The sequence below is a fragment of the Centrocercus urophasianus genome, unplaced genomic scaffold (genome assembly GCF_019232065.1).
Source record: "Centrocercus urophasianus isolate 14NV4802_14NV808 unplaced genomic scaffold, USGS_Curo_1.0 seq_12, whole genome shotgun sequence".
NCBI classification, from domain to species: domain Eukaryota; kingdom Metazoa; phylum Chordata; class Aves; order Galliformes; family Phasianidae; genus Centrocercus; species Centrocercus urophasianus.
The window spans coordinates 48,163,312-48,178,176 of record NW_024884364.1 but is presented as its reverse complement, the minus strand read 5'-3'; the positions used below and the strand labels follow the sequence as shown (position 1 = coordinate 48,178,176).

General features: G+C 55.4%; 1 protein-coding gene across 1 annotated transcript; it reads right to left on the bottom strand.

Moving 5' to 3' along the window:
* Positions 1–2,433: 2,433 nt before the first annotated feature.
* On the bottom strand, positions 2,434–14,516 carry LOC122155936 (maestro heat-like repeat-containing protein family member 2B). Its single transcript, XM_042810318.1, has 31 exons — positions 14,340–14,516; positions 12,462–12,740; positions 12,200–12,322; positions 11,899–12,064; positions 11,645–11,743; positions 11,378–11,529; positions 10,891–11,034; positions 10,268–10,360; positions 9,913–9,982; positions 9,684–9,797; positions 9,508–9,581; positions 9,056–9,175; positions 8,801–8,908; positions 8,472–8,631; positions 8,304–8,344; positions 7,986–8,127; positions 7,524–7,576; positions 7,087–7,194; positions 6,698–6,817; positions 6,409–6,531; positions 6,119–6,274; positions 5,775–5,897; positions 5,400–5,479; positions 4,849–4,984; positions 4,641–4,733; positions 4,158–4,253; positions 3,863–3,986; positions 3,551–3,660; positions 3,006–3,158; positions 2,618–2,772; positions 2,434–2,515 (listed from the first exon to the last, which is right to left on the bottom strand). Exons 1-31 carry the CDS (start codon positions 14,514–14,516, stop codon positions 2,464–2,466), a joined length of 3,744 nt encoding a protein of 1,247 aa, XP_042666252.1. The 3' UTR covers positions 2,434–2,463.
* Positions 14,517–14,865: the final 349 nt, after the last annotated feature.

Below are 14,865 nucleotides of genomic sequence, written 5' to 3'. Positions count from 1 at the left end.
CATCATTCCTGTGGGTGCTTGCATACCCAGACTCCTCTTTACCCCATCACACACGTTTCTAACTGCAAACATCAGCTCTCCAAAGGTGGGAAGGCCTGATGGTTCAGAAACTAATCTGTTGGGGGGGAGGGAAGCACACATTCTCCATTGCAAGCATTCTCTTTCCCTCCCTTTATTTGCTTATTATCAGAGGCCCTGCTTCTGTTATGGGGGAGTCCACCAGCTCCAACCACTCATTTCCAACTCAGATCACAGAAAAAACAGCAACAGATTCTTCTAAAATAATTTTCACCCGCAGAAAACTCCCAGTGGGATGAAGCTGCTATTTCAGAGCTCTCCCTTTTTTATTTTTTAACACTCACTTCTTTCACTGAGTGCTAAATGGCTGATAACACTACTGCCAGCTGGGGCCAGTTAGGTTTTCGGGAAGATTTCAGAATATGCTTCTTGCAGCTCGAAGCTCCTCTGGGGCTCCAGTCTTCCATGCTGGAAAAAATCAGGCCACAGATACAAAACATCAATACCACCCCCAGCAATAGCAGATCTGGTAACCTTTAGCTGGCTGCGGAAAGCTACAGAAATAGCCTGTAGGTGTAAGGAAGTGTTTGTTCATCATCACACCCTTTAAAATCTTTATTTTAGGAGAAAAGCCATATTCTTCTTCCATATTCAACACTCAGTATCCCCAAAGTGATTGTGTGATTCTTGTCCTTAAGTGAACAGTGTGTTTCTACTTCAGTAACCCCCGTTGGCAGGCTACCACACACATTTACTACTTTCTGCATGAGAAGATGCTTTGAGTTCAAACTTGTTTCCTCTTTCCTTCTGTGCTTTCGGCAGAGACTTAACTGCTCACTTCAGAGCAGTTGAAAACAACAACCACAGCTCAGGTGACAAGGATTATCTAACAGCTTTTAAAACTCTAAAGGAAAACCGATGTTTAGGCAGCTCTTTCTCAAAGTATGCCAATTTTGGAGTTCTGTTAGTCCCAAGGGTCTCGCTTCAATTTAGAGGAGGGAGATGAGGTTCTTTTAATATCTGTATACCCGGCGTGAGATTAAGAAACAACAGTTCATATGTTGTTGCATCCAGTTCATTACCAAACCTTATCAGGGAGACGGGGAAGGGAATGAGGGCGATAGAAAAGGTGGAAAAGAAGCAGGAGTTGCGTAAAGCGGGGAGAGTCACCAGCAGGATCCAGCAGCGGTCCCGTTGCACGGCGTTTGAAGGTCCCAGGCAGACGCAGCAGGGGAGCGGGCGAGAAGCAGCGTGGCCGGCCTTGGGCAGCAGGCAGGTAGGCAAAGAAGTCGAGGAGCCAATCCTTGAAGCAGCAACAGCGGTCAGGCAGCAGGCTCAGGAGAGTTCGACAGTATGCAGGAGTCACCTCAATTGTCAGGAATCCCTCCTCTTCTTCATGAGGAATCTGTTGTCAGAAACCTCCGTTCTTCGTTCTTCATGAGGAATCTGAATTGTCAGAAACCCATCCTCATGGTTTTCAGTTCCTCTTTTATCCTCCTTGTTCTCCTGCCTACATGACAAGGATGGGCCTTGAGCAAGAGTCATTGAGTACCCCCTGAGAAGGCCATCATCCTGAGATAGGTCCGCACAAAGGAGCACTTCTCAGCCTTTTAGCTGCAGCTCATCTCGCTCTCGTTCTGCGTCCCCCAGACAAAGGATCTCACAACCTTTGCCCAGGACTTGCCTGGACTTGTTTATCTGTGTCCTTCAGACAAAGGATTTCACAATCCTTGCTCAGGACTTGAACAAGTCCATTTGTGTCCCCAGCAAGCTTTGAGACACAGAAGTTAACAGAATAATCCCTTACAAACCTTTGGCTTGGAGGAGACTGAGAGGTGACCTAATGAACGCTTATAAATATGTAAAGGATGTCTGTCAGGAGGATGGAGCCAGGCTTTTCTCAGTGACATCCAGTAACAGGATAAGGGCAATGGGTACAAGCTGGACCATAAGAGGTTCCACATGAATGCTAGAAAAAAAATGTTGTGGTGATGGTAACAGAATATTGAAACGGGCTGTCCAGAGAGGTTGTGGGGTCTCCCTCTGTGGAGACATTCAAAACCTGCCTGGACACATTCCTGTGTGACCTAATCTAGGTGTTCCCAGCAGGGGGATTAGATTAGATGAGTTTTTGAGGTTTCTTCCAATCCCTGACATTCGGTGACTGTGATTCTGTAACTGGTATGGAGAAGAGACAGCAGCTATTAAAATAAAGACTTGGTTAAAAAAAAACCCTACTATTTATGTATGTATGTATGTATGTATGTATTTATTTATTTATAATAAATAGTACAATTTTTAAGCTCATCTTCTCTTTTCTCGTTCTCTTCTTTTCTCCTTTTCTCCTTTTCTCCTTTTCTCCTTTTAAATTTCCCTTTTCATTCCCTTTTTCCTTCCCTGCTGCTTTCCTCTCCTCCCTTCCTTTCTTATACTTTCTTCTTTTTTCTATTGGCTCCATCGCTGAAGACAAAATTCTCTTATTCTCCTCCATGTCTCACTAGAAAAAGTAGAGTCGCAACTTGAGACTATTCACAAAAAAGAAAAGCTGCCTCCTCCCTACATTCCTCTGCAGCAACAGCAAAGGCGGGAGTGCCAGTACCTGTCCGTTGGCCCAAGCGGCCGGGAGAAGTTGCTCATCACGGCCTCAGTGTGACAGCGGGTGAGGATGACCACCGCCTGGCACAGGAAGGGCAGGAACGTGCTCTGCTGCGCAAACGATGTGATGCTGCGCAGGATGTAGAGGATCGGAGGCACCTGAGAGAAGAAGAGGAGAAAGAATGACTTGCTGCATCCTGCACTCTGCAGGGCCCAACCATGGACATTCAGCGCATGAGCAGTGCCTGCTCCCTTGACGTGCTGCCAAGTCCTAAGCCTGAATTTCATGCCAGCTACCCTGGTCTCCATGCCCTGAGCACAAGGGGCAAACAGCACAAGTCATAGTGCAACAGCCAGCAAAAGTCCAAGACACGTGAAAGAAAGTCTCTTACGTTCCAACAGATGTCCTTCCCGTGCATCTGCAGGAAGGTGGTCATCCACTTCCCAGCAGCACGCACACGCACTCCGTTGGCTTTCCGGATCGTCTCCTTGATGGCCGCCATGAAGTCAACGGTGCGTTCTAGGGGGAAGTTCCTGCACACAATCTGCAGAGAAATGAGAAGCGGGGGAGATCTCATCACTGCTCTGCTGCAGCTGTCTGTACCCTGCTGTTGATACGGAAGGCGGTTGAGCCTTCTCTCAGCTTCTGCACCCATGGTGTTTGCTTACATGCAAAGCCTACCTCCCAGCAGCCACAGTCACAAATGCACACACACACACAGTCACATACACACACACAAACGCACATCATGGCATCAGCTCCTTGCACTGGGTGCCTGAAGGCCAGACATAGCTCAGAGCCTCCTGCTACTTGCTGAGAAAACAGGACTCAGGGTAACAGCTCATTTTGGAAACAGTGTGAGAGGTTGGGAGCAGCACAGGGTCGTGCAGAAGCCTACACAAAGAGATCACACCACCCCTTCTTGGGTCCACATACCATGGCCATTTTGGATGTGGTCTGGAGCTGAGAGGCGATGCTGCAGGCATGCAGCCCCTCGCACAGGCTCCCGATGTCACCTGTCTCGATGTCTGTGTTGGTCGCTTTGGCTGGAAAGAGCACAGGGAGAAAAGGGAAGTCATGCTTCTGGAAATGAAACTGCTTTCCATGGGGGAAAGACAGAGGACAGGATGGGGACAAGAAGAGAACCGTGCACGGTGCCTCTCCCTCCTGTCAAGAGGACCCAGCCCGTGGGGCTCTGGTAGTGCTACGGAGGAGGGCAGAGGGCTGGAGCACGCCTGCTCCACTCACCTTGGATTCGCAGAAGGGAGCTCAGACAGGTGACGGCCAGCTGGCGGGATGCAGGCATGGGGTCACACGTCAGAGGCGCCAGCAATCCCACCAAGGAGCCAAAGTGCTCACAGGCATCTCCTCTCTGCAGGGGTGAGAGGCAGGAACAAAGCTGTAGACCGCCCCAGCTCTCCCCAGCTTCTCCCATCTGTGCCTTCCCACCGTGACACAGCATGCTCAGCTGGGCAGAGCTCGCCTTCCAGCTCAGGGGCACTGGAGAGGGAGCAGGGGGCATGCGGTGGGGCTCTTTACTCACTTGAAGCTCTTCACAAACAGACAGCAGCTGGGAGCAGGTCTGCAGGGCCCTCTCGCGCTCCCACACGTTGCTCGATACCATGGATTTCTGCAGGACCTGGGGTAGAGCATCTGTCTCACTGAGGATGTCTTTTCTTTCCCTTCCTGCCACCCCTCTCCCTGTCCCTCCTTTCCCAGCACTTTCCCTTAAGGCCTGCCCTGTTGCTCCATGTGGCCTCCTGCCTCACTGAGCACCGGCACTGCTGCCCCGCTCTCTGCAGTCACTCCTGCCTCCTAACCCAGGAGCTTTTCCTCGGCTGTGGCCTGCCAGGGGCTGGCTCCTGCTTTCCCCCTGCAGGGCCCATTTCTCTGCCCATTTCAGCTCGCAGTGAGCTGGCACGTCAGCAGGAGATTTCTCCCCCTCTGATCCTCCTCTCAGTCCCCAGATCTCTGCCCCCGCTATTGACAGGCACCATGCTTTCTCCCTTGCCCCACGCATACTCACATGGACTATGTTCTGAAAGAAGCCGCTGCTGGGCTCTGTCTCCAGCAGGACCACCATGAGCCGGCCCAGAGCTTTCAGTGACGTTTGCTGAAGCTGAAAGCAGAAGAGGGGAGTGACGTGTAGCATCACGGCTGCTGCCAGAGCAGAGGTTGTGTGTGCTGAGGTAGGGTTTGACTGAGAGGTGGCTGGGAAAGTTACGGCAGGTTACCTGCAGGTACTGTGCTGCTTGCTGTGACTTCCTGATCTTCAGCATCATCTCTGCTGAAGGATATGTCACGATGTTTTTGCAGCACAGGACCAACATCTCACGCAGGTCCTTGCTTTCAGAAGAGGGCTTCAGCTTGCTGAGAGGAGGAAAACAGGAAGAGAAATCAGAAAGGGTCTTTACCTCTCCAGACTGGTTCAGACAACATCTGAGTTTCTCCTAATTGACAGCTACAAAGCCAATACCCCCACCCAGCTCATGTTGCTGAGCACTGCCTTCAGTTCCAGCAGTGCCCACCTCCTCCCCGGCAGCAGTGAACCACCTCCCGCTCTGGAGGGAAGGAGACCCCAGCTCTTCCTCTCTTCCCTGCCAGGGGACAGGAGCACCAGGGCCTTTCTCCCTGCCCAGAACCTCAGCTTTGCTGCGCACAACAGCCCAGTTGTCTCTCCTGTAGATATGGCTCCTTCCCCCCCTCCCCCCCCCCGACCCCTCCGGGCCCTCAGGAGCTATCCAAAATGGGGACCACTATCCTGCCTTGCAACCTCAGTCCTTACCTCAACTGCTCCAGGGCCAGAACCGCCTTGAGAGGCACTGGGGAGACAGGGATGCCCGAGTAATACTTCTTCATCAGGTCCTGCAAGTCCCAGAGAGACAGTGTCAAAGTGGGCAGGGGGCACACAAGAGCTGTTCCACCCGGCCCCGAGACAGGCACAACTGCCACACACCAGCCCCATCACTTTCCCATGGAAGCGCTGCAGGATGCAGCAGCTGGTGCACCCAGCCCGCTGCCCAGCCGCTGCCTGCCAGCACCCAAGGTCCCCACCAGCTGGAGACGTGTGGCTGCTGGACACCTGCATGCCCCCAGGGAAGCGAGCCTTGTGGCGCAGCCCAGAACTCCTCTGCAGACAGCCCTGTCTCCAGGCACTCACCATCAGGATCTCCAGCAGCTTGCTCTTCAAGGAGGGGTTAAAGCTTGCAGAACCACCCACAGCTTGGAAGGCAGAGCTGCAGTCGGTGATGCTCTGCACCAGCGCGAGGTTGTTCTGCAAGTCCTGAGGAGCAAGAGAGAAGAACATTCTTTGAACTGCAGGAAGGGACAAGGGCTGCAAGGGACACACGTGGGGACAATGCTAAGGGAAGGGCTTGGATCTTCATCTGGGCACAAACAGTTCCCCGAGGGACCTTTGGAAAGGGAAGGCCCATCTCAGCATCTCCCCATGTGGAGAGGCTGCAGCTGGGCGCTCTGACACCCTGACACGCTTTGAGCTCTCACCCGGCAGCTGCAGCTGTAGAGCATCAGGATGTTGCCCACGATGTCTCCCTCCAGGTGGGCGAGCAGCTGTTGCTTGGAGGCACGCAGTGCCACGCTGCCGTGGGCCAGCATGAGAACGCTGCGTGTGGCATGAGCTCTCATGCTGTCCAGCTCCATCTGTGTGGGAAGAAATGCCTTGAGACACTCGCTAATGGCCCCCAGTGCCCCGCGATGCACCTGGGCTCCCAAGGCAGGAGCTGCAGGGAAAATAAGGCAGAAGAATGCCAAGATGGAAACCCGTAACGCTTTACCTTCTTGCGCCTGGAAATCCTGGCATTGCGGCCTTTGCACAGCCTGGACGCAAACATGGTGAGCGTGGCCAGGACTGTGTGGAAGTTGTTCTCAGCAGCATGGCTGAGAAGAGAGATGATTCCCTGCACAAAAGAACAAGGGGCCGTTGGCACAGGCCTGAATCTACAGGTCCTCTCCTGAGCAAAATGGCAGCAGTGAAGAGGTTGAAACGCCTGGAGCAGGGCCAGGAAAAGCCCCCTGCCCCAGGGCCAGAGCAGGGATGCTCACAGGAGCTGGAGGAGAGCTCACCTGGGCCTCACATGGCTCCTCTGCATTTGCCTCCTCCAGGTGCTGCAGCAGCTTCTCCTGGACGTGGAGGACTCCCTTACAGGATCCCAGCACCGTGCCCAGAGCCTTGTACAGGAATGACTGCATGGGAAGGGAAGGAAGAAGCTGAGATGTGGCAGCAGCTTAACCTGCTGGTGGAGGGCCAGGTGGGAAGGACCCACGCTCCCTGGGAGAGCAGCTGCAGAGCCCAGCTTTAGCCATCCCCGGGCAGATTGCAGGGAAAGGCCCTTTGGGGGGCATAGAATGGGGAAGCAGCATCAGCATCCCACGTGGGCAGAGCACCAGCCGCAGCCCCAGCCCCAGCTGGACACCTGCAGCTGCACCGCTGGGTAGAGCCGGGGGGATCTCACCTTTTCTGCAGAGCTGCTGGCAGAGCTGCTCAGCCGCTGGCTCAGCTCACAGCTCAGGGCCTCGATCCATGCCTTCTCCTCTATTGTGTCCAGCGACGCCTTCAGGAACTGTTGGAGAACAGGAGAAGACAATGTTCCCTTGCCCTTTGCCTCTTCCCTCACTCCCAAGTTGCTGCAGCCCTCGGGGGAGAGGTGCCTGGAAGAACAGTGCCTCTCCCAGCTCCCCCAGCGTTCCCTCCATTAAAGCCACCTGCCCTCTTCTCCTAAGACCCCCCTGGGCTTGGCACAGAGCGGAAGAGGCAGCGCCACAAAGGCGTGCGGCCGCTCCGCAGCAGCGCTTGAGAGGCTGTTCCTGCCCCACAGTGGCTCACGTGGGAGCGGGGCTACTTGGGGCAGGCAAGCACTTCTCTGCACCGCGCCTCCCGGCAATGCTGTACCTTTAGCAGACGGCGCTCAAACTCGGCAGTGTCCGGGAAGCTCTCATTTCTCCCTGCACAGCAATAGGAAGACAAAGACCCTTACTTGGGATCAAGGCACAGAAGAAGAGCTGCTGCAAACCTGGCTTGGCCTGGGCACTTGACACAGCCAAGCTGGGACCTGCACCCCCTCCACAGTGACCTGTCCCTCCCCACAGACACTGCCTCCACAGGAACACGGAACTAAGTGCTCCAAGGCTGCTGTCTGAGGGGACAGGAAGGGCCCATCCATGTCCTGGAATGGGCAGATCTCTGGTGGGATAGGTCCCTGGGCATAAGTGCTGACTCCCAGGAATGGGAACAGCAGCAGAGCAAGAATTGGGCTGCAGGCAGTGCTTCCCCTCTGCCATGCTACAGAGCTGCATTTTCACTCCCCCCCTTCCCTTCCCTGCCTCTGCCTCTTCTTCCCCTCCAGTGCTTTACCTTCAAGACACTGCAGCAGCAGGGGGATCTCAGTAGCCCACATGGCCCCCACAGCTCTGTGGAACCTGCTGTGGAGGTTTTTCATCAGCAGTAAGGCAGCAGCTTGGAGTTTGCTGCCTGCAACAGGGCTGCCTGCCACCACCTGAGTGAGAGCAAGAAAAAGCAGGGTCACTTCTGCAGCAAGAGCAATGGCTTCCCCCCAGGATGGAAGCAGCTTGGATCTGCTCTGGCAGGCAAGGAGCAGCCAACAGCTTTGCGCATGGCCATGCTGCTTCCTCCTGGGCGCTTGTAGAACCGGCCTCTGGAGCATCTACTCACCAGCAGTCGTGCCAGCAGTGTCTGGGGCGTCAGCAGTGGGCCTGCAAAGAGGAAAAAGTGCTGAGTAAGACTCCAAGACACTGCGTGCCCAGCCATGCACACCTCTGCTGTCCCTTCTGGGTGCTACCACAGGTCAGCAGAGCTCACTGGGGGAGTTTTTGCTCCTACCTTGAAACATGGAGCTGACAAAATGGGGATCCAGGTGTTCTATCGGCCGTCCTGTCAGCTCCTCTCTCTCAGCCAGGGCACAGACACAGCGGGAGACTGGGATCAGCATGGCTGTGTACTGCGCTGGCACCACAAACAACAGCAGCCGCGGCCACAGGAGCTGTAGGGAAAGAGGCAGTTGAGCAGGTCAGCATTCTTGCCTCTGCTCAGAGATGAAGAGGACTCCCTGAGTCCTGTGTGCTTCAGAGGAGAGACCTGGGGTCTTGGAAAGGGACGAGGAACACATGGTGCAAAGGCAGGGAGCAGCAGCAGGGCAGAGCGTGACTTACTTTGGACATCCCTCTCACAGAGACGTCCAGTGATCCCAGGATGTCCATGCACAGCTCCTGGAGAGCTCCTTCTTCCTGGGCTTCCCGGGCAGAAAGGTCTCCGGCTGTCTACACAACAGTGGTGTTGAAACACTGGTTATGCTCAGTTCTCAGGAGCCTCTCAGGAGGCTCAGGTGTGGCCCCAGCGGTGCTTCTGTATAGCAGCCTCTGAGCAGCACGGGTCTTCCAAAGGAAGATGCTGCCCACTGCCCTTACCCTTCTTCCTGTGGCGCGGCTGAACTCCTTGAAGATGTGCCCCACCACATCCCAGGCTGAGCAGCTCCGGGTGCTAGAACTGAGCAGATCCTTGATGAAATAAAGAATAGCCGTCCTCACCTGCAAGGGGTCAATTATGGGTGTGATTTTCCTGGTCAGAAGGCAAAGGGAAGCCAGCTGCTCATCGGGGCAGCCCTTTGGGCATGAGCAGAGACAGCAAGAGCAGTGGAGAGGCTTTAGCTACTGAGGTGAGGGCCAGGCCTTAGCACCAGGCTGTGCACTTTCCATGCACAGCACAGGGACCTGCCCGCTCCACTCTGCCTGCTCTCCCCACAGGAGCCATCATGACCGTCTGGTCAATGCCCCAGCACCTCTCTAGTCATCCCAGCCCTGCCTGTGCTGGCAGCAGCATCACCACCCCGACAGCGCTTTCTTTTCCCAAACCAGCTCACCCGGATGCTGGGGTCGCTGCACAGACGCTGCACAGCCTCGACGACCTGGGGCAGCATCTCCGTCATCATGGGCTCTGCAAGAGATGCACAGAAGCATGAGCGGAGCCACAACGCAGATGGCAGAAGGGAGCCCTGGCAGTCCCAAGGCGTGGTACTGAGCAACCCGTGGTACTGACCATCAGAGCGAGCCAGAGCACCCAGCAGACCCAGGGCTGCCACGCATCCAGGCTCCCAGTCATCGCCCAGTTGCGACTGCAGAAACAGGATGGTTTCCTCTGGGCAGATCCGGGCTGCAGGGAGGAAATCCCACGCTATGTTAGCAAGAACCTCACGCCCATTCCTGAGGTTTGTGAGAGAGGTTTTGGCCAGGGCACAGCCAAGCATGGCCAAGGCTCCTCTCCTTACCCTGCAGCATGATGCAGTGGGTCAGCTGTGCACGACCAGCCTCGCTGTGCTGCTTGCTGTCGTCATAGAGCTGTGGGAACAAGGTCCATTTGAGAAAATCACATCAGCACTGAGGACAGAAAAGACACTGTGCTGCCCGCTCTCGTCTCCCTGGGCACTCTCGGGAAGAGGACAGGCAGACAAAACCAAGCCCACCCCACAGCATCCCCAAGAGTACATGCATGGCTCTGGAACAGCCTTGAGCATGCAGGAGCTAAGGCTGAGCCGCCTTATTCAGAGGCTCGGAGCTTTGCAGTCCTCCTGAGACTTAGCCAAGAGGGAAACTGCTGTGGGCGCAAGGATAGGCTCCCCTTACCTGGTAAAACACGGCACTGGTGACGTCCAGAAACTTGTCCCCTGGAATTACAGACTGAATGCCCCGTAAAGCCTCCAGGAAGATAGTGAGGCTCTGCAAGAGAGTAGGAGAGGAAGAAAGGGATGAAGCCACATCTAGCCACTCGGGAGTGGAGAATCTGTTTCCCAATTGTTTCTCTGCAGGGAGAAGCTCCTGCACAGGCGTTCTTGTTTATCCCCCACCTCCCAGCGGCACCAAGAGAGTCTCTCTGCTCTCAATCGAGCCGTGTTTGGGCATCATTTGCAGGCATTTCCCACCCAGCAGCCCACTTCTCCCCCATCAGATGCAACTGGCTGTGGTCCCCCCAATTGTTAGCATAGAGCTCCTCAGGCACTCAGAGCCCCACAGTGGTGGTGAAGCTTCCCATGCCCAGGAGATGAGCCCCAGTGATTCTTGGTTCCCTCCTGGCTCCTGTCTGGGTTGTTCCTTCTCTGACTGAAGAGCTCAGGAAGCCTCAGACCTCCCTTGAACACCCATTCCTTCTTTCTCCAAGGGCTCCCCACCTCCTCCCTGCATCCCCCTGACCCCTCGTGGCATTTGCACGGGCCCCACGTCCACCCTGAGCCCTGCGCAATGTCTCTCACCTTGGCCACCCTGCAGGTGTCTTGGATCTCCTGACATGGGTGAACGAGCCAGAGGAGCTGCTCCCAGACCTGCTCTTGGTGCTGCTCCTCTTGCAGGAGAACCTCCAACATGGCAGCCACAGCCCCAAGGGCGGCCTGTTTGTCCTGGAGAGGATGGCAGAGGCCCGGCATCAAAGACTGAAGGTCTGCCCTTCCTACACAGAGGGCTTTCTCTTTCCCTTACCCTTCCCCACACCCCCCCACCCAGCAGGAGATGGGCTCGCTCTGGAGAGCAGGCAGCTTTTCCCCATACTCTCATCCCCAGCTCTTTTTGCCACAATGCTGTGACATGCAGCTGCTCCCTGGCACAGAGCCACTTCAGGGCCCTTTGCAGAGCCAGCCCACTCCCTCTCATCACCCCTCAGCTCTCAGCCCACTGGGCACAGACAGAGCTGCCGACATGGGTGCCCCTGCTGCCATCCTGGGCTGGGAATGCAGCAGTGCTCACCTGTTCCTCCTGGCAGTCTTGCCAGTTCCACACCACAGAGAAGAGCAGCTCATGAAGGTTTTCATAGATCTGCTCTTTCTCCATGGCAGTCCAGGGGCATTGCATTCCTGAGGACAAGTAATTCTTGACTCCATCCAGCCACTGTTTCAAAACTGAAAAAACAAAATAATAAAAAAAATTATTATTATTATTATTTTTTTTAAGAGAGTGAGAGAAAATGGAGTCTGTGAGAGTCTGCAGCAGGGCTGCTCTGGGGCCGACACTCACCAGCACAAGCGATGCGCAGGATCTGGCCACTCTTCACCTGGCCCACCACACTGCGCAGGCCTGCCAGCATCAGCCACACAAAGGGGATGCACTGTGGAGCTGCAGAGAGGAAGGAGAGGGCCACAGTCAGAGTCCTGGCAGCGAGGGAGGAGGGGCTGCAGCCCTGCATCCCCCAGCTCAATGCAGATCACACGCGGAGGGCAGAGACCCCTTTCCCGGTTGTTCTAGGTGTCAGGAGGTTGAGGGTACTCTACCATAGGTGCTGAAGAGTTTGCTCAGGGTGATGAGCACCAACTCCTTGCACACGTCCCCCGTGGCCTTCAGGTGGCTCTGGAGCTCAGCCATCACCAAGGTGAAGTGCGTCCGAGCCAGAGCCACCAGGACATTGCTGGCAGCTGTCTTGACATTGCTGGTCACGCCCTGGAAGAGAGTCACTGGTGACACGCGGCCCAGGAGACTGCCTGAGGCCCTTGGAAGAGCAAAGCCACCACCATCCGCCAGCAGACCACCAGCGTGGGCAGGCGGTTCCCTTTGCCTTTGGCAGTGAGCCCTCACCTGGGCTGCCGTCAGGTCCCGGGACACCTCTGCCAGCAGCCGGTTCACCACTCCGCACGGCGGGCGGCTGCTGTCTTGGCACAGGGCGCTCTCCAGCTCACAGTACGCCTGCGCTCGGTCACCCTGGGGACAAGGATCAGTCACGCTCGCTTTGCCCGCTGCCACCCATCGCTCTGTGGATGTGCTGCCGGGCCTGGCACCCACGGCACCGTGGCCCTGGGCCAGGAGGGCAAGGGTTGGTGGTTGGATGTCCCCAACTCACCTCCTGATCTTGCAGGCGCTGAAGCAGTAAGGTCGCGGCGCAGGTAGGGACAGGGCTTGACACCCTGCTTCTCTCCCTGCGGCGCGTACGCCTGGGCATGCAGCCCACACAAGCAAAGAGACCTGGAAGGAAGGAGCAGAGCAGCTGCTGCAGGTGTTGCTTGGAGCCAGGGCCGAGCACCCGGCCAGCTGTGGGGGGAAAACGCTCCTCCAGCCCCACAGCGCGAGGTTGCGTGTGGTTGGCGGGGACAGGGGAGGGAGCTTTCCCCTTGCTGGGGTGCTGGGGAAACCACGGTGAGCAGCTGCACTCGGCAGAGCAAGGACAGTGCTGCTGGCACGTCCTAAACAGACACTGGAGGCACACGTGTGCCCGGGCAGCGTCGTGGTGTCCAGAGAGACTCACCTCGAAGGGCTCTCAGCCTCTCCATGATAGCAGGATGCCTCCAGGTAGACGCAAAGCTCTCTCTGGTTCCACTTCCTGCGGGTCCCACAAGCGGACTGAGCCACCGCTCCCACCGCTCCACAAGGGTGGATGAGGCAGCCACTGTGACACCACACTGCAGTGTCACCTCACAGAGAATGAATGACACGCCCCGGGCTGGGGAGCAGGCAGGTCCCCAGGGCAACCCTGCAGGCCCTCAAACACAGCACGTTTGTGTGATGCAAGCTCTGGGGTTCCGGTTCCATGCTGACGCAGGGAATCACCTCAGCAGGTGATGGAGAGCCCCTGCCAGGGAGCAGCTGCTGGGCACCGTTGCCCGGCGTTGTCTTAGTGACTGGGGACTCCATGCCGGGAGGCACTGAGGCCCCCATCTGCTGCCCGACAACCTCTCCAGAGAGTTTTGCTGTCTACTGGGGGCAAGTGTCAGAGACATTAGAGAGACTCCACCACATCTGATCAAAAATGAATACATTAATACTAGAAAATAAAACTTCTTTATGGTGAATGTAACAGAACAGCGGAACGGGCTGCCCAGAGAGGTTGTGGGGTCTCCTTCTCTGGAGACATTCAGAACCTGCCTGGACACATTCGTGTGTGACCTGATCTAGGTGTTCCTGCTAAGGCAGGGGGATTGGACTGGATGATCTTTCAAGTTCCCTTCCAATCCCTGACATTTAGTGAAACTGTGAATACACAGGGTGTATGTTGGTCCTGTCAGGAATTCGGTGTAAATCAGACAGACGAAGTATTGTGTAAGGGGCTGCAGCTGAGTGAGTAAGGAGAGGGGCATTATCAAACTTGAGGATTCCTTGGCATTTTGTGGTGAGAAATACCGCAAATACAAATATGAAATCCATTAGGTCAGTTAGCAGCAGAAGAAACACTTGGGTCCATATTTAGGGTCATTATCAAATCTGCTTCAAACGTAGATGCAGTCAGCTTAATGCAACGCCTCTCCTCCCATCAGTGTGTATGTATGCACGTGCATACACAAGCACAGAAAACACGCATACCAATTATTTGCATGTGGAAATGCAGCCAGGTGAGCTCTGCAATGGCATGAAGGCACACAAATAGGCATGTGTGAAAATGAGTGTAAAAAAAGCTCCCTTTAAACACTGGATTTGGAGACTGACCTCCCAGTGCCATTCCCTTGGCCTAAATCCCTATGGCGAACACGAGCAGGAGCAGATTTCCAGCCCAGCTGCAGCAGCTGACAGCTCTGCCTGTGGCCTGGATTTAAATTGCTCTGCTGTTAGTGATAGTGGGGGATAGGGTTGGCTTGTGGGAGCAAAGCCTGGGGGTAAGTAGGGCTACCAGCACATTGCTGGTGGAGCATAGGTCTGTGTCCAGATGACAGCAGAAACCTGGTGTTAAACTCTCTCTCCATCATCTACAGATGGTGGAGTTAACCTGGTTATCTAACCAGGTTCTAACCTGGTTATCTGGCTTTTGCTCAGTCAGGGGATGAAACTGCCTTCTGCCAGGCCCCTTGATCTGGATGGGGACAGGACTCCCCAGGTGTCTCCGTGGGCCCCCTTCCTCTGCTTCAGAAAACTTCTGGAGGGAGCCATTTGGCTGGCTGCTGCCAATTGCTTCATTTTCCTCTTCCATTGTCTGCGGTGGGGGAGATGACCAAGTATCTCATAAACAGCAGTGTTAAAGATTATCTCAGAGTGCCAGCTGTGAGTGGAAAAAAGGCAGCAGCAGGCAGCTGGAGGAGGAGGGCTGGGCAGCCCCATCCCAGCCTGGGGGCAGGAGCAGCCCATCAGGATGAGTAGGCAGCAGGGTAGGTCCTGGCCATCCTTTTCTGGCATGAAGGGCCTGTGCAAAGTTCAAGGGCTCTTCACAGTGAAGCAGCTGGGCAACACCTGCAAGCAGTTTATTTAAGTCCTTACTGGCTTATTTTGGGAATCTGACTGGGTGCCAGGCTGGAGGCTTCTGAGGAAGTAAATACTTCAAG

Coding starts and splice junctions, on each gene's coding strand:
- LOC122155936 (XM_042810318.1), bottom strand. CDS start 14,516: ATGGAAGAGGAAAATGAAGCAATTGGCAGCAGCCAGCCAAATGGCTCC. Junction 9,983..10,267: donor CCAGTGCCGTGTTTTACCAG/GTAAGGGGAGCC, acceptor TTGTTCCCACAG/CTCTATGACGACAGCAAGCA. Junction 4,734..4,848: donor AAGCAGCACAGTACCTGCAG/GTAACCTGCCGT, acceptor TTCTGCTTTCAG/CTTCAGCAAACGTCACTGAA.